Source organism: Giraffa tippelskirchi, chromosome 2 (genome assembly GCF_054371585.1).
Source record: "Giraffa tippelskirchi isolate mGirTip1 chromosome 2, T2T-mGirTip1v1.2.pri, whole genome shotgun sequence".
NCBI lineage: Eukaryota > Metazoa > Chordata > Mammalia > Artiodactyla > Giraffidae > Giraffa > Giraffa tippelskirchi.
The window spans coordinates 162,797,355-162,823,998 of record NC_137276.1 but is presented as its reverse complement, the minus strand read 5'-3'; the positions used below and the strand labels follow the sequence as shown (position 1 = coordinate 162,823,998).

At 39.9% G+C, this 26,644-nt stretch overlaps 1 protein-coding gene across 10 annotated transcripts in view; it reads left to right on the top strand.

The window, feature by feature from the left end:
- The first annotated feature begins 9,770 nt into the window (after positions 1-9,770).
- The window catches only part of ACAP2 (ArfGAP with coiled-coil, ankyrin repeat and PH domains 2), a 156,305-nt gene continuing 139,431 nt past the window's right edge, over positions 9,771-26,644 (top strand). For 4 of the 10 annotated variants that reach the window (XM_081571443.1, XM_081571441.1, XM_081571442.1 and 1 more), the window contains exon 1: positions 9,771-10,021. In XM_081571443.1, coding sequence (XP_081427569.1) covers positions 9,969-10,021 — 53 coding nt within the window. In that variant the 5' untranslated portion in view covers positions 9,771-9,968. Of the gene's footprint in view, positions 10,215-18,737; positions 18,848-26,644 lie in introns of all 10 variants that reach the window. The other 6 variants (XM_081571448.1, XM_081571445.1, XM_081571446.1 and 3 more) reach the window with 2 other exon arrangements.

Genomic DNA, 26,644 nt, shown 5'->3' with positions numbered 1-26,644 from the left:
TCAGTCATGGAAATAGCTTGGTTTTACCTATCAATATAACTTTAGCACATGAAGGAAGAAGACAAATTTACTTGGTCGCTTTCTACTTCCTCAGCACTTCTGCCAAGAGGCAGTTAAAGGCAAAAGACAGACATTGGATGAAAAGCTGTAAGTGTTCTTCTGAAGGTCATGGGTGGTCCTTGGTAGGTACAGAAAGAATCAGTGAAGCCCAAGACATGAGTGCCCCTAGCATCAATGGCAGCAGGAAGGAGACCTGCTTTTCACTGCCACACCCCTTTGCACATATGCAAATGTTCAAAGTATTTAAATCATAAATAATAGCAACAAAACCAAAGTCCTCTAGTATTTCTATTAAAGCTTTTGTATTAAAGCTTATTTTCCTGTTTGGAGATACTAAACTTTCTTTAAAATAACAAAAGTAAAGAAAAGAGGGTATGTATTTTGAGGCCATTAAAAGGAAGTACCAAAATGTCCTTGTTATAATACCACATCCTCATGTGTAATCACGTGTAAAGCCATGAATTCAGCACTAAAGAGAGGGTTCAGGGTTACACATTAGTTGGCTAACAGGTAATAGGAACAGAAATTAAGCTTAAATTTCTCTTGGAACTCAGGGAAATATTTGTCTTTCCTGACTTACTGGTATGAGTTCTTTCCTCTGTTAATTGGAACAACATAACAGTGTGTTTTATTTTTAACCTTGTCAAAAAAAGAAAAGGAGCCCACGTTCTTAGTACAACTTTTTATTCTCTTCCCCATAGTTTTCATTTAAAAAAAATCTTCATTTTAAATCTTATTATTTATTATTTTCTTAATTTAAGAGACATGCAGGATATAAATGATTAAAATAGAGCAAATAGGTAAAACCCGTTAGGATTCACTTGGAATAATAAATCTGAACACTTTTTTCCAATTATTAAAGTATTATATATATTTACAAAGAAAAGCAATAAAACATAAAGGAATAAACCAAAACAAATAATCACTGCTAATATTGGATTTATTTCCTTCTCTCTTTTTTCCCCAAGAATGACTTAAAATTTTGAAGTTTTCTACTGTATGGATATATTATAATTTATTTAACCTATCTATTAGTAAAAATTTAGGACATATGTCTATTTTTCTCCAGAAATAACATTTCAACAAACATGCATATGAACCTATCTCTTATCCTTTTCTTAAGATAAATTCAAAAGATAAACGTATTTAGTACTGTGATTGTTGTTGTCCAGTCGCTCAGTCTTGTCTAATTCTTTGCAACCCCATGGACTGCAGCACACCAGGCTTCCCTGTCCATCACCATCTCCCGGAGCTTGCTCAAACTCATGTCCATTGAGTCAGTGATGCCATCCAACCACCTCATCCTCTGTCATTCCCTTCTCCTCCTGCCTTCAGTATTTCCCAGCATCAGGGTCTTTTACAATGAGTCAGCTCTTCACATCAGGTGGCCAAAATATTGGAGCTTCAGCTTCAGCATCAGTCCTTACAATGGATTATTCAGGGATGATTTCCTTTAGGGTTGACTGGTTTGATTTCTTTGTAGTCCAAGGGACTCTCAAGAGTCTTTTCCAACTCCACAGTTCAAAAGCGTCAATTCTTTGGTGTTCAACCTTCTTTATGGTCCAACTCTCATGGCCATACATGATTACTGGAAAAACCATAGCTTTATCTATATGAACCTTTGTTGGCAAAGTAATGTCTCTGCTTTTTAATATGCTGTCTAGGTTTGACAAAGCTTTTCTTCTAAGGAGCAACCGTCTTTTAATTTCACAGCAAGCACTGTGATAACTGTTGCGAAATGATCCTTCAGATACATTCTGTGCTTCTACAGTGTAGGAGAACCTCTATACACACAGTCTCACCAATGTTTACTTTATTTTTTCCTCCTTATACATGTTTCCTGTTTCCTTTTTGAAGGTAGTTTATCTTTCCATGAACCAGAGCTTTCAGAACTGTGTGGCATAGCCAGTTGTACTTTTTTAAAGAACACGTATTTTCTTATGTGTTGTGTGTGGCAGAGGGAAGCCTGCAGGGCTTGGATTTTCCCGCCTCCTTGTGCAATAAGGAAAGCCCATCTCTCACAGGTGTGCTGGTCACTTACTGAATATTAAATATTGAATGGCCCTGACTATCTGCCAGGCTCTGTGCCACACGATAGGGATACAATGGCGAGCAAAACAGAAGTCTCTGCTCGTGGGAGGTTTACACTTTAATGGGTTGTTTTCTAAGACAATCTTTTCTATCTTTACCATCTGAGAGGGGAGAAAAAGGTATATCTTTCTAATTTGCATGCATTTGATTTCTGAATTCAGTAATTTTTTTGTCCATTTGTATTACTTCCATTTTTAAAAATATGACCATTCTTAGTCTTTTCCTTCTTTTTTTTTTTTGATTTGTCAGGGTTAGTCACATTGATCCTTTGCCTCAGTGGCAGACATCAGTGCCCTCTTTCGTCCTTGCTGACTGGGCCCTGACTGTGTTCAGGGGCTGGATGACCAATACTAGTGGAGCTGGACTTGGGGCCCGGGCTTTTAGGAGAAACAGGAAGCAGTGTGCTGAGCCTGGGCTCTGGCATGGAATCCCCATGAGGTCTGATAAGTACACAGATTACTCTCTCTGTGCCTCTATTTCTTCACCTATAAAGGAAAGGAGCTGGGCAGGACAATATTTTTAGGTTCCTCTTCTGTCTGTGACTTGAGGCCAGGTCTGGGGTGGATGTTTCTCACTGGCCCAGCACAGGTCACAATCCCTCCTCCTCTGTGTGAGGAGGGCTGAGAAAGAGAATGGCAGCCATCTTCTGGCTTTGATGGTGGCAGGTTGGCTCTGCTAAGTGGAGGATTCCCCAGATACCCAGAGAATTCAAAGACAGAGTGACTCTATTAGTTTGCTAGGGCTGCCATAACAAAATACCACAGGCTAGGTGGCTGAAACCACAGAAGTTGTTTTCTCACAGTTGGGGAGGCTGGAAGTCCAAAATCAAGGTGTTGGCGGGTATATCCTGAGGCCTCTCTCTTTGCCTTGCCCACAGGTGTCTTCTCCTTGTGTTCTTGCTTGGCCTTTTCTCTGTGTGTCTACATCCCTGGTGTCTCTTCCTCTTCTTATAAGGACATCAGTCACACTAAGTGAGAGCCCCACCCTATGAGTGCATTTAACTCCCTAAACGCCCTATCTCCAATTCAGTCACATTCTGAGGTACTGGAGACAGAGCTTCAACATATAAACTTCACGGGAACACAATTCAGCCTACAATGAGCAAGGAGCCCAGTTATCTTATTTAGAATAATTCTGGGAAGGGATACTGAAGGTCTGAACCAAGGTTGTAGTGTTGAGGATTGGAAGGTGGGCAGAGATTCAAGAGCAGGACACAGTTAACAGGATCTGAGGCTCAATTAAATGTGGTGGTTATGAGACAGACCATAGTCAAATCAAGAAGTTAGGAAGCAGATGCTTAGAATCTTTGGTGTTTTGGATCTATAGGGCTCATAGCTGGGCAGGTAGTAAGTCTTCTTACTATGTAATAAAGGTGGGAAGATGGGAAGAGGGTGGAAGGAAGAAGAGCAGCAGAGGGTGCAGACTGTACCAAAGTACAGACCCAACAGGGACTGTGGTAGGTCCTTTGGTTACAAAATGAGCAATAGGTAACATTTATTGAGTTTCAATTATGAAGGTTGTGCATCAGAATCATCTGGGGGACTTAAGCCCCAGCTCACCTCTGGGAAATCTGATTTGGTAAGTAGGGCCCACATGTCTACATTAAAACAAACAAACAGAACAGGTCTAAAGGGAATTCTGTTATACAGCCTGGATGAACCAGGCATTGTTGGGGACTGCTATGTGTATCTTATTTAGGGAGGGAGCATCCAGGCTTTACAGGGCCTGATTGCAACTACTTCTCAAGGTCCATGAAAAGCCTGCCATCCCCATTCCAGGTGAAATCATCCTATTTTATCATGAGCTCTTTATTTTTGCCTTACTCAAATAGTTTCTCTTACAAGAAAACTGATCTTTTTGGATACAGAGAATATATTCTTCTATTTCTTTTTCTTTTCTTCAAAGAGAAAAGAAAAGTCAGTGGAGAGAAAGGGTGAGGATACAGAGAAAGCTTTCTCAGAGGAGACTGGGAGAGGTGAGGCGGTTCAGAGCACAAGGAAGAGATACACTTTCCTCTTAGACAGGTGGGTAAGAAGTAAGCAAGGTGGGAATGCAGATCAGTATGCGGGGCAGTGCTGGAAAGGGTATTCCTACGTAATGATTCCTGTTTACCTGAAGGCAAAATTATCTACAGATCATGGAGGGGTGGGTCACAGCTTGAGTGGCAAAGTTTGGGAAGAGTCATTGCATCAGTGTGCCAGAGATATGGCAGCAGATAAATGGTACAAAGACAGATGAAACTCTAGTATGTAGTGTTTAAGTCTTGAACTACTGAATACAGTGATACAATCTCAGACCTACTGATAAGATATGAGAAACCTTATTTCCTTCCCCAGGAGAAATGACCGTCAGAGTATGAGTAACCCCTTGTGCATGCTCCTGGCCTACAACTTATCCCATGTTCCCCACTCTGGTCTGACAGCTCTAGACAGGAGACACTGTTTACTTCACCTGTAAACCTCAGTGCCTACCACAGGGTTTGGCCAAAGTACACTCAATGGATATTATTGAATGAAGAAGGAATGAGTGAATGTTGAAATCACCTTAGCTGAGGGTAGGAGTTGGGGTGGAAGACTGTGAGTCAGAGGCCAAAGTCTTACAGGAGCGTTTATTAGCTGTATTTTATGAGACCCAGCCATCGACACATTCTTTTAGGGAAACTGTCTTGTCTAGTAGTCAGCTATACCACATCCCCCATCCTGACCCCATTCCTGTACAAGTGATTACGTTGAGTTATCCTGTCTTTCTATCAGCTTGCTAGGGACCTGTGTGACCTGTCATGAAAAGATGAACTGGGTTAATCGGATTTTCTCCTGGGATCTGGGAATTGGAAAACAGATTAAAATGATAAGCTCCAGGAGCATAGGTTGAAAGGATACATCAAGAATTGTTAAGAAATATTTAGCAGATGTTGTACAGTGATCCTGAAACATTTTTAGGACTTGTGAAATGTTTTCTAATATTTTGAATGTGTTGCCTGCGTTTGAGGATTGGAATGTTTTATATTGAAATCTGACTCTTTGGTTTCTCTTGTAAAATTTGAAAGTCTGAAAATGACAAAAACTGACTGAAGCTATGTAGAACACAGGGCACATGCTTCCCCTTCACCGTGGCCTCCCCCACTCCATATGCTTACACCTGGTCAGCTTCATTCATTTACATCATCTGTTGGCCCCTATAGCCATCTGACAACCAACCTGTTGAAGGGAACAAGTAGCAATAAGGGGTTATATGCAAGCCAGGTTCACAGGCGAACAGAATCTCTAACTAAGAGAACAAAGAGGAAACTGGTGGGCGTTGGGGAGTAGGCGAGAAAGAGAGAGGATACAGCTGCTAAGGAGAGGGAAACCAGTGCTCAGAGATGCCTGGGTTTCTGGGCTTCCCAGTTTCAATAGCTGCGCAGTTACCTTCATCATAACTCTGTTTTCTTGAAATAATTTGCAATGCAATTACCCAGGCTAATGGAGGGAGTTACTAGGAAATTGGTGGGCAACAGCAATGAAGAAAGTAAGAGTGGTTTAGTTAGATGATATTAGCCTCAAAGGAGAAGAAATTCTTACATGAAGGTGGAATATAAATTATAAATTGCTGTCAAGAGTTAAACTCTTGGTGATTATGTATTCTGGCCCAGAAGGATCAGAGAAGGAGGACTGAACATCCTCTGCTTGAGTCAAAAGTATTCTCAGATGAAATCAGAAGCATTCTGGGAAGGGCTACGGGTATTCAGGATTCCAGGGGGCTTGGAGGAGGGAACTGGGAAGTCCAGGGAGAAGAAAATTGAAAGAAATTTAAGTTTTGATCATTTATACCCTCTAACTGGGCCTGGAAACAGACTTTCACTGTGTGTTAAAAAGAGCAGTCTGTATTTTGGCAAACAGAGAAGGCTTCCTGAAAGAGGTGGCATATGAGCTGCACTTTAAAGGAGATGAAAAGGAAGTGCTTCACAGGCAGACAGAGCCACAACTGCAAAGGCTGAGTTCTAAAGGGAGAGTGGGCAGTTTGCAGTTGGTGGGCATCATGGGGTCTGAGTCACCTGGCAAGTTATTTTTATATCTTGGGGCCTTGGTTTCCATTATCTTAAGAGAAATAATATTGTATTTCTTCTATTGTAGGATTCAGTGTTTATACCCCATCTCACTTTTAATATTTCTTGATTTAGGACATATCTTACAATTGACACCCCAAAATGCTTGCTTTATAGGGCAAAGAAGAATTGTGACAGTGTTATCACTAACTCAGTTCAGTTCAGTCATTCAGTCGTGTCTGATTCTTTGTGACCCCATAGACTGTAGCACACCAGGCTTCCCTGTCCATCACCAACTCCTGGAGCTTCCTCAAACTCATGTCCATCGAGTCAGTGATGCCATCCAATCATGTCATCCTCTGTCGTCCCCTTCTCCTCCTGCCTTCAATCTTTCCCAGCATCAGTGTCTTTTCCAGTGAGTCAGTTCTTCGCATCAGGTGCCAAAGTATTAGAGTTTCAGCTTCAGCATCAGTCCTTCCAATGAATATTCAGGTCTGATTTCCATTAGAATAGACTGGTTTGATCTCCTTGCAGTCTAAGGGACTCCCAAGAGTCTTCTCCAAAACCACAGTTCAAAAGCATCAGTTCTTCGGCGCTCAGCTTCCTTTATAGTCCAACTCTCACATCCATACATGACTATTGGAAAAACCATAACTTTGACTAGATGGATTTTTGTTGGCAAAGTAATGTCTTTGCTTTTTAATATGCTGTCTAGGTTGGTCATAGCTTTTCTTCCAAGGAGCAAGCGTCTTTTAGTTTCATGGCTGCAGTCACCATCTGCAGTGATTTTGGAGCCAAAAAAAAAAAGTCTGTCACTGTTTCCATTGTTTCCCCATCTATTTGCCATGAAGTGATGGGACCAGATCGGATGCCATGATCTTAGTTTTCTGAATGTTGAGTTTTAAGCCAACTTTTTCACTCTCCTCTTTCACTTTCATCAAGAGGCTCTTTAGTTCTTCTTCACTTTCTGCCATAAGGGTGGTGTCAGCTGCATATCTGAGGTTATTGATATTTCTCCCGGCAATCTTGATTCCATCTTGTGCTTCATCCAGCCTGGCATTTCGCATGATGTACTCTGCATATAAGTTAAATAAGCAGGGTGACAATATGCAGCCTTTATGTACTCCTTTCCCAATTTGGAACCATCACTAACTGGGTATATGTAAATTTAGCCATCCACAGAAAGATGTTCATTTAATAATAAGCTTAGTTGAGTTATTTGCATTGATTGTGCCATGCGGTTTAATTTGAATCTCAAAGTGTCATGTTAGGTGTCTTCCAAAAGGTTACACTGGTGTTGAAGCATTGACATTATACATACAGATGAGTTGTCATGCATCAGAAATACAATTATTGTAGAAACAGCCAACTCTCTAAATTTGACATAATGGTTAAAGAAGAGAAGAGATTATCTTGACTAACTGAAGTGCCTGAGGACACCAAATGTTTAACTGTCAATAGTTTCTAGTTATTAAGAGAAGCTGTGTAGATTCTAGGCACCTGCAATGTAATTTAAAAAAAGAAACCAAGTTTATATACAAAGAAACATATATAACACTGATATATTCTTTGAAACATCTCAAAAGTATGCTGTTAATTTCTAAAGGTGATAAAGAGATCAAGATATAACTAAGTTATGAAAACCATCATGCCATCATGACTCTAGGCAGTGGAAGTGAGAAGACGTAAACTTAATCTCTAATTATGGTACTGAAGGTGAAAGTGGTACAATTATGATAATAGCCAACATTTACTGAATGATTACAATGTGGCACTGTGTTAAATGCATTTGGACAGCCTCAAGACAACTCTATCAGATCAGTGGTGTTATCTTCATCTCGCAGTGAGAAAAGTATCTTCCAAAAGGTTACATTGGTGTTGAAGCATTGACATGTTGTACAAACAGGAGTTGCCATGCATCAGGAATACAATTATTATAGAAACGGCCAACTCTCCAAATTCAATATAATGGTTACAAATCTAGAAGAGATTGTCTTGACTAACTGAAGTGCCTGAGGACACCAAACATTTAACTAGGCAAATCCACTTTACCTCCAGAACCACAATGCTATTCTAACACCTTCTCTGTGCATTTTCACAGATATGATTTTTAGGTTGGGTTTAAAAGTATATACTTAAATACAGTATAGCCATGGTACTTTTTACTTACATGCCATGAATCCATGGCACATTACTTTGCCGACAAAATTCCGTCTAGTCAAAGCTATGGTTTTTCCAGTAGTCATGTATGGATGTGAGAGTTGGAGCATAAAGAAAACTGAACGCGGAAGAACTGATGCTTTTGGACTGTGGTGTTGGAGAAGACTCTTAAGAGTCCCTTGGACTTCAAGGAGATCAAACCAGTCCATCCTAAAAGAAATGAGTACTGAATATTCTTTGGAAGGACTGATGCTGAAGCTTCAATATTTTGGCCACCTGATGCAAAGAACTGACTCATTGCAAAAGACCCTGATGCTGGGCAAGATTGAAGGCAGGAGGAGAAGGGGATAGCAGAGGATGAGATGGTTGGATAGCATCACTGACTGGATGGACATGAGTATGAGCAAGCTTCTGGGGTTGGTGATGGACAGGAAGGCCTGGCATGCTACAGTCCATGGGGTCGCATATAGTCGGAGACAACTGAGCGACTGAACTGAACTGATGAATCCATGGAATCTAAGAATCAGAAGTATGGGACTGGGGGTTATTATGAGGATCAGATGATGAATATCTTACAGCGGCTCCTAGAAAAGTCGTGTATCAGGGGGTAGGTGTTGCAAGTTGGAGTAAATGAGCCTGCATTCTCAGAACCCTCTCATCTTAAAACTGGCAAAGGCTACTGAGAGAAAGGCGTCTGAAATGGCCTCCACACAGAAAGCCCTGCCTTCCATACCTGTCTAAATCCTTCTGATCTTTCCATGCCCACCCCGAATGCCAGCTCCTTCAGAAAGCAGTCTCTGGTTATATGAAAATATAAACATGGGAGATACTTTCAAATCGTTAAGTGATGAAGCCAGTAAGTTAAAGATGGACTTTATCATTAAAGTTACCGCGCTCCTTTCCTGGCCTCAGTTTCTGTAAACTCAAAGGAAGAGGTGGCTTAGCCTATCTCTTCCTTTTATAATCTCCACTCTTTTAACCATTTCAGATTTCTGCCAGAGCTGCCCTGAAAAGCAACTCTTCTTCCTTAGACCTGCAGGCGGCGGCTCCTCCGCGTTGGCAGCTCAGCAGGGCGGGGCTGGAGAAGCAGTAGAGGAGGAGGGGGTCTCTAGGGGAAGCGCGGCGCGCAGCCACGTGACTTCCTTCCCAAGGAGCCTCAGCTGCAGGCCTCCCAGCAACCAATGCGTCCCGCCTAACGACGCCCGCGCATCCTGGTTGGCCCTCGGGAATGCCTGTGGCAAGGCGGCTCCCACGGTCGTGCTGTTTATTGGCTCGCTCTACCGTCGCTCAGAAGCGTTGCCCGAGCGCCCGCAGGCGGTGCGGTCGAAAGCCCCTCCCATTGGCCGCTGGGTTTGTGGCTGGCTGGCTGAGGCTGTCAGTCCTGAGCCGTTTCCCCGAGGCAGGCCCTCTTCTGGGGGCGGGAGGAAGAGGGGCCGGACTGGGGCCTGACTAGCAGTCGCTGCCGCCACGGTCTTCGGGGCTGCTATGACCAGCGGACGACGCGCCCTCCGCAGCTCCGCGCAGCGCTAGTCGCGGCCGTGCGCCCGCCGTAGCCGTCTGCGTCCCTAGCTCAGCCGCTCCCGCGGCTCCCTCGGCTCTTCCAGTGCCCCTTGCGAGGCGAGGCGGAGGCAGGATGAAGATGACGGTGGATTTCGAGGAGTGTCTGAAAGACTCGCCCCGTTTCAGGTAACCGGCGCAGCCACCGGGCGCCGGGCCGGCGTCACCCGGAGCTGCCTCCTCCGGCGGTGGGGGCGAGAAAGCCGGCCCGCGGAACGCGCGGGGGGCCCCGCAGTCCGTGCCCTCCGACGGGGCGTGCGGCCGTTGCTGTGGCTCCCGACCCGGAGAGGGCTCGACAGCCCCGACTAGCCCTTCGTGAGGGGTGAGGCTGGGCCAGGAGGGGGACGTCGCCTCCTTTTGCCCCTTCCTTGGCCTCTGCCCAGGGCGGAGTGCCCGAGAGGCTGGGCGCACCCGTTTCGAGGAACTGGGGTGCAGCCGCGTCCCCGAAGACTCGTGCTCTTTGCGGGCGCGCGCTCTCCCCTTCCTCTGGCCGCTCGTCCTTTCCCCTTCCTTCCGCTCCTTCTTCGTTTCCACCCCCACACCAGCCCCTCTTTGAGGGAGCTTGCAGGGCACTCTCCTGCAGTTCACTGAGTTCCTCTTCGCGCTTTTCCGCTCCCCCTACCTCTGGGAGGAAGGACTGGGGGGCGAACTGGGACATCGATTTCTGCTGCTGGCTTGTCCCTGGACAGGGGGGCTTCTAGGAAGCAGCTGGCGGTTGATTTGTACGAGAGTCGCGGGTGGTAGTGTTTGAGCAGCCTTATTCTATCCACCGTGGTCCTAGACTCGTAGGCTTTTCTTTTCACCTAAGCTCTTTGAAGGGGGCACCGTTGTCGAGAGTACCGGGCTGAGGGGTGAGGACTAGGAGAAACAGTGCATTTCTGTTTTGAGAACGGAAGTAGGAGGGCCCTGAAGATTGCATTTCTGTTCCTCTTCCAACAGCGTCGGCCCGGGAGGGCCCCGGTCACCGTCGGATGCTCCCAGTGGATCTGTCACATATACTGACTTGGTGGCACTCCGATTCTCATGGGCTGGCCTTCCTCCCTGGAGAGCCGGCAACCCTGAGGGTGTCCAGAGCCCAGGCTCTTTCGGTTTCGGGCATCTTAGAAAACTCTTGAATTGTTTTGAAGAATGGAGTTTTGCTAGGTTGTGTTTTACACTGCATTTATAGGGCTGTCCTTAGGCCTTAAAAATAAGGCCTTCAAAACTTCCGTTAGAACAGTGACATGTCTTGAAAGCGTCTTTAGGCCAAGCCTGGGTTGTAAATTCCTGCATCATCTGCCTGGAAACGAACTGTTCTCATCTTTATCATTGCTAATTTGATTTGCCTCCACCACCCCCCGCCCGTTTTTTTTTTTTACCCTAGTGAAAAGCAAAGAAAAGTATCGTAAAACTTAATGAACTCCTACTTCTAAGACAATGTCCTTTGATGTTTGTTTGTTTATTTTTTGGTGTTAATTTTATTTGGATCTTGGGGCTATTGCTTGTAAAAAGGTGCACATGGTGAGGTGGAGAGAAGGATGTTGTTGGTATTAGTTTTTAAAACTTTTTGTTTTTCGTGATTTGACAGACTCAGGAGCTTCAAATGGATAGTTTACGACAGCTTTGCAAGTTAGATTTCAGGACTGTGTGGCAAAGGAAGTAATTTTTAAAGTGTACGTTAAAAAGTTCTATTTTTTTGGTGGAATTTTTATTAATATGACCCAGCTATTACTGAGTAATGATGTAGTCACAGCATTTTTTTTTTTTTTAATCTAGGGAATGTGACTTTGTGCTCAGTTTGTTTTGCATTTTAAGTTTCATTAAAAAAGAAAAAGTTGAGAAAAGTTATTTGGAAATGCTTCTAGGTACTGCTGTTGGTCATAAACCATGTTCTGTCTTTGTTTTTGAAATAAAAGAGTAATTGAATGTAAAGTAAGAGGAAAAGATACTGATTAAGTTGTATAGAATATTGTAGTAAGCGTTTGTTAACCTTTAGTATAATATCTATTCTATATTAATTAAGACATTAGGGATTTTCAAGAGTTGTTTGCAGTATTCCATTTACTCTTGGCTGCAAATTGGCAAGAGAAACCAAGATTCACAGAACTCAATATATTGTATACGTTCTAGATCAGATTTGCCAGGAAATAAAAGTCTCATCATATATATTCCTAATTATAACTCCATTACTGTGTAGGTTTCTATAGCATTTGAAAATAGTATTTCAGAAGTCTTTATTCACATGCTTATGTGTAAGAGAAACTTTCAAGAGCATTGCTTACTTTGAGTGATATTTTGAAGTATTTGTATCAGAAAATTTGTGATGGCTCAGCTTTTTTGACAGCAAGGCAGCTGTACTATTTATTCCTTGTAGTGTCCTAATCTGTTGTGCTGTTTTAAAACTAATTGCTATTTTTATTATCCTTCACAAATGAATTTTGTGGCATTTAGGTCTGGTATGTGGACATAACTGTCTTGAATGTTGTAGAATCAATGTAAATGGCAGCTCATGCTGAAGAAAATTTTCACCAGTGGTCAAGCTTTAAACATTAATTTTCCTGTTAAATTGATAAGGAAAACAGGAGGAAGACTGGTTGAAATAGGGAGAGAAGGATATTGCAGTTGCAACATTGTTTTTAGTAATTTCAATAAAGTCTGCGGTTACATTTTACATTCCTGTGAACATTTTGTTTTGTTTTTAGATTGGAAGGCACATTTCTTTGTGTAATTTTGGGTTCTCTTAGCTTTTAAAAAGCCACTCTAAAGGTCAGAATCTTGTTCATTTAAAATCTACAGGAAAGTGAATGCATCTAACTAAGTATACTTTTTAAAAGTATGTCAAAAAAGTAAAGTGGAAATTATCCATTTTGACTGTTTGTTGAAGAACTTTGAACTTGTTGGGCTTGCCCTAAATTGTATGTGTAAGTGTGCTTTAAAATTTTATAAAATTTTTATAAGAATTATGCTTTTTCTTTATATAAACATATGGTTCACTCAGGAAGTGAATATTTTGTTTGAAATAAAGAGTCGAATTAATTAGTGGTTTTTGAATTGTGGAAAGAAAGAAAGATAGCGCTAAGTCCTGTCTGACTTTCGCGATCCAATGAACTGTGGCCTGCCAGGTTCCTATGTCCATGGGATTCTCCAGGCAGTCCACGGGAGTGGATTGCCATTTTTTTCTCCAGGGGAACTTCCCGACCCAGGAATTGAACCCAGGTCTCCTGCATTGCAGGCAGATGCTTTACTGACTGAGCTACATGGGAAGCTTTGAATTATGGAAGATTTGCTCTAATTTATTGCCCAAATATAAAAATATTGCATCTTCATATGGAACATTTATTGTTTATCCTTATCAGTGTTTATTTTGCACCGTTCTGAAGATTTTTTGTTTGATTCTGTTTCAGATATAATCCTTGTTCAGTAACTTAGGATAAAAATCTTAAAATGATGTTTTAGGGTGAAAGATTTTAATAGCTGAAAGACATCACACATGTGCGTGCGCACGTGCATATTCTATTTTGCTATTAAGCATGTGCCAGTCTTGACTGATATGCTACTTTTCCTTCCATATTTAGAACAAATACACTCTTAATAATTGGTAATTTACACATGGAAAATATAGTGGGCAAGAGATGAAGCAAAATGTGTTCTTATTTCAGAAATGGTAGAATGGCATTATAAAGTAGTCTTATCGTGAACCGAAATATAGGAATCCAGCTATTCCTCATTGCAGCTTCTAATTCTTCATTTAATATAGTATCAGCTTAAGTTGAAATAAGGAAGAACAAGCTCTTATAACATGCCAGATCTCATACTCTAGTATGCTTTTACAACTACCATCTCATTTAATGTTAAAATATATTATGATGGGGAATTATAATTTTCATTTTTAAAGTGTTTAAAAAGATGCCAAACTGGATATTTTGAGAAGTTAAATTGACTTTCTTAATGGTGGATTTTCAAGTGGTGGACTTGGAAGTGAATTCACTCTTTTACTCTGTCTTTCAAGCTACAAGCTCTGTTGCATTAATTAAATTTGCATTAATTGTGTGTATGATGTCTTTTATTATACAGATATTTAAAAACTGGCTTTCATGTATTGCCTAGAAAAGTGTTCCAATTCCCATTATTATAGGATATTTTCCATTTATAGCAATTTTTAGTTTCATGTAATGCAACTGGATTTTAGTTCTGAGTGTGAGGGATAATCCTATTTTATTTTCTTCCTAATGGAGGCCCTTGTCCTGATAGCTTTTACTGAATAATGCATCTTTAACCATTGCTTTAAAATTATACACGTATGTGCATATACATGCATGTATATGAACGTGGGTCTTTTTCTGGATTTACTCTTTTCTACCAAAATAATTGCCTGTTCTTCTGAAAATACTGTTACTCTATTAGTTGTAACATTTTACAGTTTGTTATGATATCTGGTGGGTCAACTTTTCCTTTGTTACTGTTTTTTCAAAAAATATAATGGCTATTCTTGAATATTTTGTCTTTATAATATTATAGCTGCCTTAATATCAGAAGATGGTATGTCTTTCTATCTATTTTGGCCTTATATATTTAAAACTTTTTATTATGTAAAATTTCAATGATGATCTAGCTACATGTTGTTTATTAGAGAAATACCTTAGATTGAAAGATACAAATATTAATAGGTTGAAAGTAAAAGGATAGAAAAAGATAAATGATGCTAGCAATACCCACAAGAGAGCTGGAGTGGCTATATGTAAATAGACTTTATGACAAAAGTTACTAAAGATAAAGGATATTTTATAATGATAAAATGGTCAATCCATCAGGAAGACATATACTTACCAACATATACACTTAGCGAGCCTCAAAATATAGGAAGGAAAAAATGATGGAAGTTAAGGGAGAAATAGAAAATCCAACAATAATAGAGGCATAATACTTTCAATAATGGATAAAACAACTAGACAGATGGTCAACAAGCAGATATGAGCTGTGAACAATACTATAAATCAAAAAAGGATTTAATAGATATCTATAGAATACTTCAGACTTCATATTCTTCTCCAGTACACATAAAAACATTTTCTATAAATAAATTAAGCCACTAAACAGGCTTCAACAAATTTAAAAGGATTGAAATCATGCAAAATAAGTTCTTCGGCCACAATGGAATGAAATTAGAAGTAAGTAAAAGAAGGAAATCTGAAAAATTCAAAATTTGAAAAAACTGAGTAACACACTCTTAAATAACTGGTGGATTAAAGAAGAAATCACAAGGAAATACGAAAGTATTTTCAGAGAAATGAAAACAAAAACACAACATACCAAACTCTTCGGTGCAGCTAAAGCAGTCCTTAGAGGGAAATTTATATTAAAAAGAAGAAAGATCTCAAATCAGTGATCTAACCTTTCATCTTAAGAAACTAGAAAAAGAAGAGCAAACTAATCTCAAAGTAGGGAAAGGAGGAAGTAAAGAAGACTAGAGCAGAAATAATTGAAAATTGAGACTAGAACAACAATAGAGGAAATCAGTGAAAACAGAAGTTGGTTATTAGTAAGGATCAACAAAGCTGACAAGCCTTTAGCTAGACCAAGATACTGAAGTAGAAGACTCAGTCTTTTACTTTTCTCAGTTTTCTACTTTTCTAGAAACACTTTCTACTTTTTCTAGAACACACTTTTCTTAATCTAGAAGAAGTAAATAGATTTAGTACTGAAAGAGGGGATATCAATGCTGTCTTATAAAAATAGGAGAGATTATGAGAGAATGCTGTGAATAAGTTATTATTCACATAGTGAGTAAAAGTTGTTCAGCCGCGTCCCACTCTTTGCAACCTCATGGACTATACAGTCCATGGAATTCTCCAGGCCAGAATACTAGAGTGGGTTAGCCTTTCCCTTCTCCAGGGGATCCTCCCAACTCCTGGATTGAACCCAGGTCTCCGGCATTGCAGGTGGATTCTTTACCAGCTGAGCCACAAAGGAAGTCTGTTATTCAGGTAATAAATTACTTAAAGTAGATGAAATGGATATATATATATATATATATATATATATATTCCTCAGTTCAGTTTAGTCGCTCAGTCGTGTCCGACTCTTTGCGACCCATGGACTGCAACACGCCGGGCCTCCCTGTCCATCACCAACTCCTGGAGTTTACACAGACTCATGTCCATTGAGTCGATGATGCCATTCAACTGTCTCATCCTCTGTCATCCCCTTCTCCTCCCGGCTTCAATCTTGCCCGGCATCAGGGTCTTTTCCAATGAGTCAGTTCTTCGCATCAGGTGGCCAAAGGATTGGCCTTTCAGCTTCAGCATCAGTCCTTCCGATGAATCAGTCCTTCCGATGAATCAGTCCTTCCAAATCATTCAGGACTGATTTCCTTTAGGATGGACTGGTTAGATCTCCTTGCAGTCCAAGGGACTCTCAAGAGTCTTCTCTAACACCACAGTTCGAAAGCATCAATTCTTCGACGCTCAGCTTTCTTTATAGTCCAACTCTCACATCCATACATGACCACTGGAAAAACTATAGCTCTGACTAGATGGAGCTTTGTTGGCAAAGTAATGTCTCTACTTTTTAATGAACTGTATAGGTTGGTATAACTTTCCTTCCAAGGAGCAAGTGTCTTTTAATTTCATGGCTGCAGTCACCATCTGCAGTGATTTTGGAGCCCAAAAAAGTAAAGTCTGTCACTGGTTCCATTGTTTCCCCATCTATTTCCCATGAAGTGATGGGACCAGATGCCATGATCTTAGTTTTCTGAATGTTGAGCTTTAAAGCCACCTTTTTCACTCTCCTCTTTCACTTTCCTCACAAGGCTCTTTAGTTCTTCTTCGCTTTCTGCCATAAGGGTGGTGTCATCTGCATATCTGAGGTTATTGATATTTCTCCCTGCAAACTTGATTCCAGCTTGTGGTTTATCCAGCCCAGCGTTTCTCATGATGTACTCTGCATATAAGTTAAATAAGCAGGGTGACAATATACTGCCTTGATGTACTCCTTTCCCGATTTGGAACCAGTCTGTTGTTCCAGGTCGAGTTCTAACTGTTGCTTCCTGACCTGCATACAGATTTCTCAGGAGGCGGGTCAGGTGGTCTGGTATTCCCATCTCTTGAAGAATTTTCCACAGTTAGTGGTGATCCACACAGTCAAAGGCTTTGGTAGAGTCAGTAAAGCAGAAATAGATGTTTTTCTGGAACTCTCTTGCTTTTTCAATAATCCAGTGGATGTTGGCAATTTGATATTTGGTTCCTCTGCCTTTTCTAAAACCAGCTTGAACATCTGGAAGTTCACGGTTCATGTATTGTTGAAGCCTGGCTTGGAAAATTTTGAGCATTACTTGCTAGCGTGTGAGATGAGTGCAATTGTGTGGTTGTTTGAGCATTCTTTGGCATTGCCTTTCTTTGGGATTGGAATGAAAACTGACCTTTTCCAGTCCTGTGGCCACTGCTGAGTTTTCCAAATTTGCTGGTGTATTGAGTGCAGCACTTTCACAGCATCATCTTTTAGGATTTGAAATAGCTCAACTGAAATTTTATCACCTCCACTAGCTTTGTTCGTAGTGATGCTTCTTCCTAAGACCCACTTGACTTCGCATTCCAGATTGTCTGGCTCTAGGTTAGTGATCACACCTTTGTGGTTATCTGGGTTGTAGAAATACACAAACTACTGAAATGACTCAAGAAGAAATAGAAAATCTAAGTGGACATGAGAGATTGAATTAGTAATCAAAAAGCTTCCTCAAAAGGAAAATCCAGACCAAGATGACTTCACTGATGAGTTCTGTCAAATATTTAAAGGTGAATTAACAACAATCCTTCATAAACTCTTCCAAGAAGTAGAAGAGGAAGTGTTGCTTCCCACCTGATTCTCTTAGTCCAGTATTAACCCTACTACCAAAGCTAAAGATATGTTAAGAAAACAAAGATAAAAGAAAACTACAGACCAGTATCTATTATGAATACAGGTACAAAAATCATCAGTAAAATATTAGCAAACCAAATATAACAATATATAGAAAGGATTTTGCACCATGACCAAGTGGGACTTATCGCAGGAGTCAAAAATCAATGTAATAAACAATAGAACAAAGGATAAATACCATGTAATCATCTTAATAGATGCAGGGGAAGTATTTGACTAAATAAAACCCACTTTTATGATGAAAATACTCAATAAACTAGGAATAGAAAGCTTCCTCAGCCTGATAAAGGACAGCTGTAAAACATTGTGAGCTAACATCTTATTTAATGGTGAAAAAGTTTTTCTCTAAGATCAAGAAAAATTTTTTTCTTCATACTTCTGTTCAGCAGTGTAGTGGAGAATATAGTCAGAGCAGCTAGGCAAGAAAGAAGAATAAAGGAAAAAATATAAGGAAAAAAGTAGTAAATTCCTGTCTACTTTTAGATTACATACACTTGTGTCTTGATATCCATGAGAATTGGTTCCAGGACCCCTGCAGATATAAAAATCTGTAGATGTTCAAGTTCCTTGCAAAAAATGGTTTAGTATAGTCAACTGTCTTTATCTGTGGGTTCTGCATCCAAGGATATGGAGGGCTGATTGTATCTTGTATGTAGAAAATCTTGAGGAATGCACACAAATCAAATAGAACTAATAAGTTGAACAAAGCCACAGAATACAAGACAGTGTCAGGATATACCACAGTTTATGTATTCTATCAAAGGACATGTTGGTTGCTTTCATGTTTTGGCAGTTATGAATAAAGCTGATACTATATTTATATAAAGGTTTTTGTGTAGACATAAATTTTCCTCTCATTTGGGTAAGTACCAAGGAGACAATTGCTGGACTCTATGAAAAGTGTTGTAAGAATATGTTTAGTATTTCAAGAAACTTCCAAACTGTCTTCCAGAGTGGCTGTGCCGGGTACATTATCAAGAACAGTGATCGAGAGTTCCTGTTGCTCTACCTTCTCACCAGCATTTGGTGTTGTCGTATTCTGAAGTTTGGGCATTCTGATAGGTATATAGTTGTATCTCATTTTAATTTGCATTTCTCTGATTGTATATGACGTATAGCTTCTTTTCATATGCTTATTTGCCATCTGTGTTTCTTCTTTGTCAAGATGTCTTTTAAGGTCTTTGACCCATTTTTTAATTGAAGTGTTTGTTTTCTTTTTTCTTTTTTTGGCTGCTTGTGGGATCTTAGTACCCCAACAAGGGAATGAACTCACATCCCCTGGACTGCCAGGAAAGTCCTGAGTTGTTAGTTTTCTTCCTGGGTTTTAAGAGTTCTTCATACATGTTGAGTAACAGTCCTTTATTAGATATGTATTTTGGAAAATTTTTTCCCCAGTCTGCAGCTTGTCTTCATTTTCTTGATTACCTTTATTTTTGATATGGAAATTCCCCCTGTCATTCATGTATTGGATTTGCTTTTCTTGATTTTCATGTTGTTGTTTTTTCTATTTGGTTATTTTGGCAGAGTGCCATTTCCACTACACTCCTTCAGAAAGGTGCATTTTTTTTTTTCTTTTAGACTTTACCTGTCTGGAAATGTGTGTAGAATTGTAGACTGAAACCATTTTCTCTCAGAATTTGAAGGCATTGCACCACTGTCTTCTGGTTTTCAGTGTTGCTGTGGACAAGTGGTACAGTTTTTATTTCCTGATTTTTTTGTTTGTTTGTTTCTGAAGTATTTTTAGATTTTTTTCTTTACGCCTGATATTCTGAAATTTCATTATGATATGCCTTTAGATGGGTATTTTTTGTTTATTATCTTGGACACTTCCTCTCAGGCTGAAAACTCATGTGTTTTAGTTCTGAGGAATCATATTATTTCTTTGATAATTTCTTTTCCTCTTATTTTATCTTTTATTCTTATATTCATGTTTTGAGTTCTTTTTCTCCCATTTCCTATTTATCTTTTTGTTCTGGGTGATGTATCCAAATTATTTCCTAATCTTAGTTTTCAAAAATTTTTTGTTATTCTGAATATATTTATGTATATGTATGTGTATATATATATGTATGTGTGTGTATGTGAAAGTGAAGTTGCTCAGTTGTGTCCGACTCTTTGCAACCCCATGGACTGTAGCCCACCAGGCTCCTCCAGCCATGGAATTTTCTAGGCAAGAGTACTGGAATGGATTGCCATTTCCTTCTCCAATATATATATATGTATGTGTGTATAAATACATATATATATGTATGTATATGTTTTAATGTCAACCTATTCTTCAAGGGGCTTTCCAGGTGGCCCAGTGGTAAAGAATCCTCTTGCCAATTCAGGAGACGTGGGTTCGATCCCTGGGTCAGGAAGATCCCTGGAGAAGGAAATGGCAACCCACTCGAGCATTCTTGCCTAGGAAATCCCATGGACACAGGACCCTGGCGGGCTACAATTCATGGGTCACAAAGAGTTGGACAAACTTAGCTACTAAACAACAACAAATTTTTCAAGACCTTTCCTTATACATCTGAAGAAATTAGTCATAGTGAACAGTTTTTTCTCTCTGAATTATCTTCCTCTAAAGTTTTGATTTGTTTGTTGTTGTTTGTTTGTTTTAATCTTCTTTTAGAAATTTTCTGTTGATCTTTGGTTCTCTGATTACATCAAAGAGGCATTTAAAAAGTTATTGGAAGTATGTTGTATTTTGTTATGGGTTGTCTGGTGAGTTTTACTACAGGGTAGTATTTTCATTGGGACCACTCCCAAATGTCAGTATTTTTAGGACTTTTCTTGTTTATCTTAAAGAGCCATCTTCTGCCTGGTAGATAGAATGTAAGAGCTGAATTTCAGGAAACTAGCTAGGAGTATTCTTAATGAGATGGGAATACTAGACCGCATTACCTGCCTCCTGAAAAACCTGTGTGAAGGTCAAGAGCAACAGTTAGAATTGAATATGGAACAACGGACTGGTTCAAAATTGGGAAAGGAGTACATTAAGGCGTGTATTGTCACCCTGTATGCAGAATACATCATGTGGAATGCTGGGCTGGGTGAATCACAAGCTGAAATCAAGATTGCCCAGAGAAGTATCAACAGCCTTAGATATGCAGATGATACCACTTTAGTGGCAGAAAGTGAAGAGGAACCAAAGAGTCTCTTGATGAAGGTGAAAGAGGAGAGTGAAAAAGCTGGCTTAAAACTCAGCATTCAAAAAAACGAAGATTGTGGCATTTGGTCCTATTGCTTCATGGCAAATAGATGGGGAAAATGTGGAAACAGTGTCAGATTTCATTTTCTTGCTTTCTGAAATCAATGCGGATGGTGACTGCAGCCATGAAATTAAGACACTTGCTCCTTGGAAGAATAGCTATGACAAACCTAGATAGCATATTAAAAAGCAGAGACATGACTTTGCTGACGAAGGTCCATATAGTCAAAGGTATGTTTTTTCCAGTAGTCATGTATGGATGTGAGAGTTGGGCCATAAAGAAAGCTGAGTGCCGAAGAATTGATGCTTTTGAACGGTGGTGCTGGAGAAGACTCTTCAGAGTCCCTTGGATACCAAGGAGGTCAAATCAGTCCATCCTAAAGGAAAGTAACCCTGAATACTCATTTGATGGGCTGGTGCTGAAGTTCCAATACTTGGGCCACCTGATGCAAGAGTTGGCTCACTGGAAAAGAGCCTGATGTTGGGAAAGATTGAGGGCAAGTGGAGAAGGGGGTGACAGAAGATGAGGTGGTTGGATGGCATCCCTGACTCAATGGACATGAATTTAAGCGTACTCTGGGAGATAGTAAAGGACAGGGAAGCCAGGCGTGCTGCAGTTTATGGGGTCCCAAAGCGCTGGACTTTGCCTTAGTGACTGAACAACAATAACAGCAAGCTACAGAAGGGGCTGGAGAAGGCCTGTGGGGTAGCGACTTCTCACTGGAGTTTGTCTCTCATGGGGAATTTTTAACTTAGTTTTAATTAGTACTTTTGATTTTAGTACATAAACCTTTACAGAACATAAAGCTCCCATTTTTTGTCAGGATGGGAGAGGGGTAGTCATATCAAGTTGGAGGAGTGGAGTGAGGATCTGAAGAGTCTGGTTGCTCCTTATGAATATAAGATTTCAACTAATTCTGTTTTCACCCTCCCTCCTCCTCCCAACTCCATCCCTGTATTTTGAGACATAAGACATTTTCATGCCTCTAACCACTGGGGGCTTCTGTATTGTGAATCTTCTTTCTTTAAAATTGGCTTCACCAGTGTACTTTGATGTCTTAGGGTTTGACTTTTTCTGGTCTGAGTTACTGTTCTTTTATTTGCCTTTCAGTTTCTAGAATTGTGCTGCTAACTGTTACTGTTTCTATTTTTTGTCCTGTGTATTAACTCCCCACCTTCTGTCATTTTAATTAGATTTTTTTTGAGAAAATGGAGATAAATGGGTGTATTTTATCTGTGATGTTTAACTGGAGGTCGTGTGCTGTTGGTATGCAAAACACATCTTCTACTGGAGAATACTCTTTTATGGTAGTGAATGTGGACCAAGTATGTGGGTTCTGGAGGCTGATTACCTGTTTCACTTCTTTTTCACTTACTGATGTTGAGACCTTGGGTAGATTTCTTACTTTTACCTAGGCTCAGTGAGAACACACAGTTAATAATGCTAAGTCCCCTTCTTATTTCTCTTGTTTTCTTGAAGAGAAGCTTGGATGGTTTACTTAAGGATGCTGGCATGCTCATGTGGTAATAATAAATGGTTGGAAGAATCTAATATGTATGAAAGATTAGGCATGTTACTTGGAAACATGAAAAGCATCTGTGCTGTGGATGATGAAACAATGAAAGTAGATGGATAAACTTCACTTTGTAGAAGGAGAGCAGTAAAGGTCCTTAAAAAGCACCATAGGTGGATTTTATGTGTGGAGTATTTAAGAAGGAAGGTTGAACAAAAGAATAATAGGAGGAGAAAAAAAACAACTGAGGACACAGTGACTCAAGGATTTAAATCCTGAATGATGACCAGACAAAGGGAAAGCAAAGTGATAGGTTGTAGAAGGAAACTACTGTGAGGAAGTGCATGTGTCTACTTGAGAGCACACGAAATCTTTTCCATTGAATTATAGCTAGGATTTGGAGGTTAGACAGATGAGATGATGCAAGTTAAACATCTGTAAAGATTTGGGTAAATGAATACATGAAGAAATTCTTATAGAAGGGATTGACTTGATTATACTTTTGTAGTAATTTGTACCTGAAATACAGCAGGATTCTTTATTGAAATATAGTCTTCTGTTGGAAGTTTTTATATTTTCTGTGATGCCACAGACATACTCAAATTAAAATATAAAATTTTTTTTTCACTGCCTAAAAAGTTACTCTTCAATGTTGAAGTTTAAAAAAATGGTAAAATAGTTCAGCAAAAGCGGGATATGGAGAATGGGCACTAGGACACTAAATTTCATGGGATTTAATTTGTATGTATTTTAGCATCACTTTTAGATGAGATGTGAGCAGGATGTGCATCTTTTTAAGTTGACTCATGTAAAATTAAAGTTGATGGAACTAATAATTTTGATATTTTATTTCTAGTCAGAAATGTGTTCTGTTTTTGGCTGCACCTTGCTTCTTGTGGACTTCTGTGGCGTCTCAGACGCTAAAGAATTGGCCTGTAGTACAGGAGACCAGGGTTCAGTCCCTGGGTCAGGAAGATCCCTTGGAGAAAGGAATGGCTACCCACTGCAGTATTCTTGCCTGGAGAATTCTGTGGGCAGAGGAACCTATTGGGTTATAGTTCGTGGGGTTGCAAAGAGTCGGACACAGTTGAGCCGCTAACACTTACTTGAGTATTGTGAAATCTTAGTTCCTTGACCAGAGGTTGAACCTGTGCCCTTGGCAGTGAAATTGTGGACCATCAGGGAATTCCCCAGGTTCATTTTTAAGCAAACAAAACTTTCCTTGTTTTAAAAAATAGTTTTTTTAACTTGGTGATATATTTTTGTACTTTGATTTTCAGTTTTATGTTCAAAGGGAAGCTTTATAGTAAGTTAAAAATCCATTTATATGAATTTTTGAATCAAAGTATTTAATTATAAGGAGACTAGATGTTATTGGTTATGGTCAGATAATAGTTTTATGTGAATGAAATGAATTAAGATAATTCCTAGCACGTTTATCATTTACTGTGAGAACCTCCTATGGCATTTGTCTACTGGCTAAGAGCCATCTCTGTCTGAAAAAGCCTTTGTTTTTCTTTGATGTTTGAAGGCTATTTTCCCAAAGCATAGAATAATAGGTTGGCTTTTTTTTTTTTAAAGCACAATGTCACTTCATTGTCTTTTGTTTATATTTTTATCATCTGTGTTGCAAGTTTGTTTGTCTTATTATTGCTCTTTGGAGCATAATGTATCTATTTTCCTCTGCTCTTAAGCCTTTTTTTCTGACTGATTTTCAGTTTTAGCTTGATATGTGTAGGTGTGGTTTCTACTGTCATCCTGCTTGGGGCTTGTAGGGTTTCTTCAATATATGGGGCTTGTAGAGTATCTTTCAATTGGAAAAGACCCTGATGCTGGGAAGGATTGGGGGCAGGAGGAGAAGGGGATGATAGAAGATGAGATGGCTGGATGGCATCACCGACTTGATGGACATAAGTTTGGGTAAACTCTGGGAGTTGGTGATGGACAGGGAGGCCTGGAGTGCTGCGGTTCATGTGGTCGCAAAGAGTCGGACACGACTGAGCGACTGAACTGAACTGAAAATTCCTATTATCTCTATAAATGTTGCCTCTGCTGTGTCTTATATGTCTCTTGCTCTTTTTTGAAATATTACTCTTAGTGGAGAAATAGAATATTTTAATTAACTTGTATTCCCTCATCTTTTGCTGTTTATAAACTGCTGTTAAACTTATCTGTTAGGCCTTATAAGTCATCCATAGTACGAAGTTTGGATTTTATGATTAGTGCAATAGGAAGTCATTAGAAATTAGTAGTGAGAGATGGTAAGACTTACATTTTAAAAATGTTTTAACTACTGTTTGGAAAATGGGTTGTAGAGGGGTGAGGGTAGAGCTAGAGAGACCAGTTAGAGGAAGCCATTGCAGGTAGTTATTAGGTTAGACCAGGCAAGAGAAGACTTGGGGAGCTAGTGGAGGTAATTTCTGCGGTAGAATCAAAAAGAATTGCCGTTGAATTGCTTGTTAGGAAAGAGAATAAAAATAACATTCTTACCTTTAGCAACTGGAAGGATAGACGTATTGTTTGCTGACAGGGGAAAGCAAAGGAAGAACAGGTTTTGGGTAAGAAAATCAAGAGTTCCATTTTTGTACTTGTTAAGTTTGAGATACCTAGTAGACACCAGGTGGAGCTGTTAAGTAGGATCGGCACAGAAGTGTGCTGCTGCTAAGTCGCTTCAGTCGTGTCCGACTATGTGCGACCCCATAGACGGCAGCCCACCAGGCTCTGCCATCCCTGGGTTTCTCCAGGCAAGAATACTGGAGTGGGTTGCCATTTCCTTCTCCAGTGCATGAAAGGGAAAAGTGAAAGTGAAGTCGCTCAGTCGTGTCCGACCCTTAGCGACCCCATGGACTGAAGCCTGCCAGGCTCCTCCGTCCATGGGATTCTCCAGGCAAAAGAGTACTGGACAGAAGCGTAGCCTTTTGTAATTTTATTTTACAAACTGATCACTCTCATCCCATACTCCATTTTAGGTTATAAACTCTTTGGTACGAGACCTCCAGTGTCTCCTTTTGTTCTCAGCATAATTCTTTTGCACACAATAGTTAGGCTTTTATTGCCCACAATGTCATTCATTAAAATAGTTATACGTTCTCCATTTTAACATAAAATACTGTGTTTATTTTAGAAATCTTTCTATTGTTGTACTACTGATGAATTTCCAAAACTATAAGTAATACATGCTGCTGCTGCTAAGTCGCTCAGTCGTGTCTGACTCTGTGCGACCCCATAGACGGCAGCCCACCAGGCTCCCCCGTCCATGGGATTTTCCAGGCAAGAATACTGGAGTGGGTTGCCATTTCCTTCTCCAGTGCATGAAAGCGAAAAGTGAAAGTGAAGTCGCTCAGTCGTCTCCGACTCTTAGCGACCCCATGGACTGCAGCCTACTAGGCTGCTCCGTCCACGGGATTTTCCAGGCAAGAGTTCTGGAGTGGGGTGCCATTGCCTTCTCCGAATACATGCTAGAGCTTGTTTAACTTTTCTTTGACAACATAGTAATTAAATCAAACCAAAATCTTTAGATCCTGTTAGGTAGTTATAATTCTTGAGAGCCTAATCTGTTTGTAGGGCATCAAATACATATATGTGGGATTTATAATAAAATAGTTAATTTTACAAACAAAACTATTCAGAAAATTAATGCTTATTGCAGTTGTATAGAAAAAATTTTAAAATATCATGTTCTTTTTTTTTTTTTTTAATTAAAAGAAATTTGTCCCTTCCAGCTTGAGAGATGTTGGGCTCTTGCTAGTGAAAGTGTGGAGTCCTAACCACTGGACCATCAGGGAATTCCCTGAAATATTATGTGTGTCACCTTGATAAAACCCTTAATTTTTCAGTTGACCATCTACTTAGAATTATCTTATCAGTCTTTTGGAAACTTGTTCCTGGAAAACTTGATTCAGAATGAGATATTTGAAAGAAATAAACCTTAAATTTAGTGACTTAAAATGACTGTTTTAATTTGCTCATGATTTGTGGGTCAGGAATTTGAAAAGGTCTTGGCTGGAAGGATCATCTCTGATCCATGCTATGACAGCTGGGTGGCTGAGGCTGGACCATCCACTTCCAATGTGGCTTCTTCAGTCACATGTCTGATGCCCTTTTGTTTTGTGGTCCTTTTGTCCTCTATTCACATGTCATCTCATC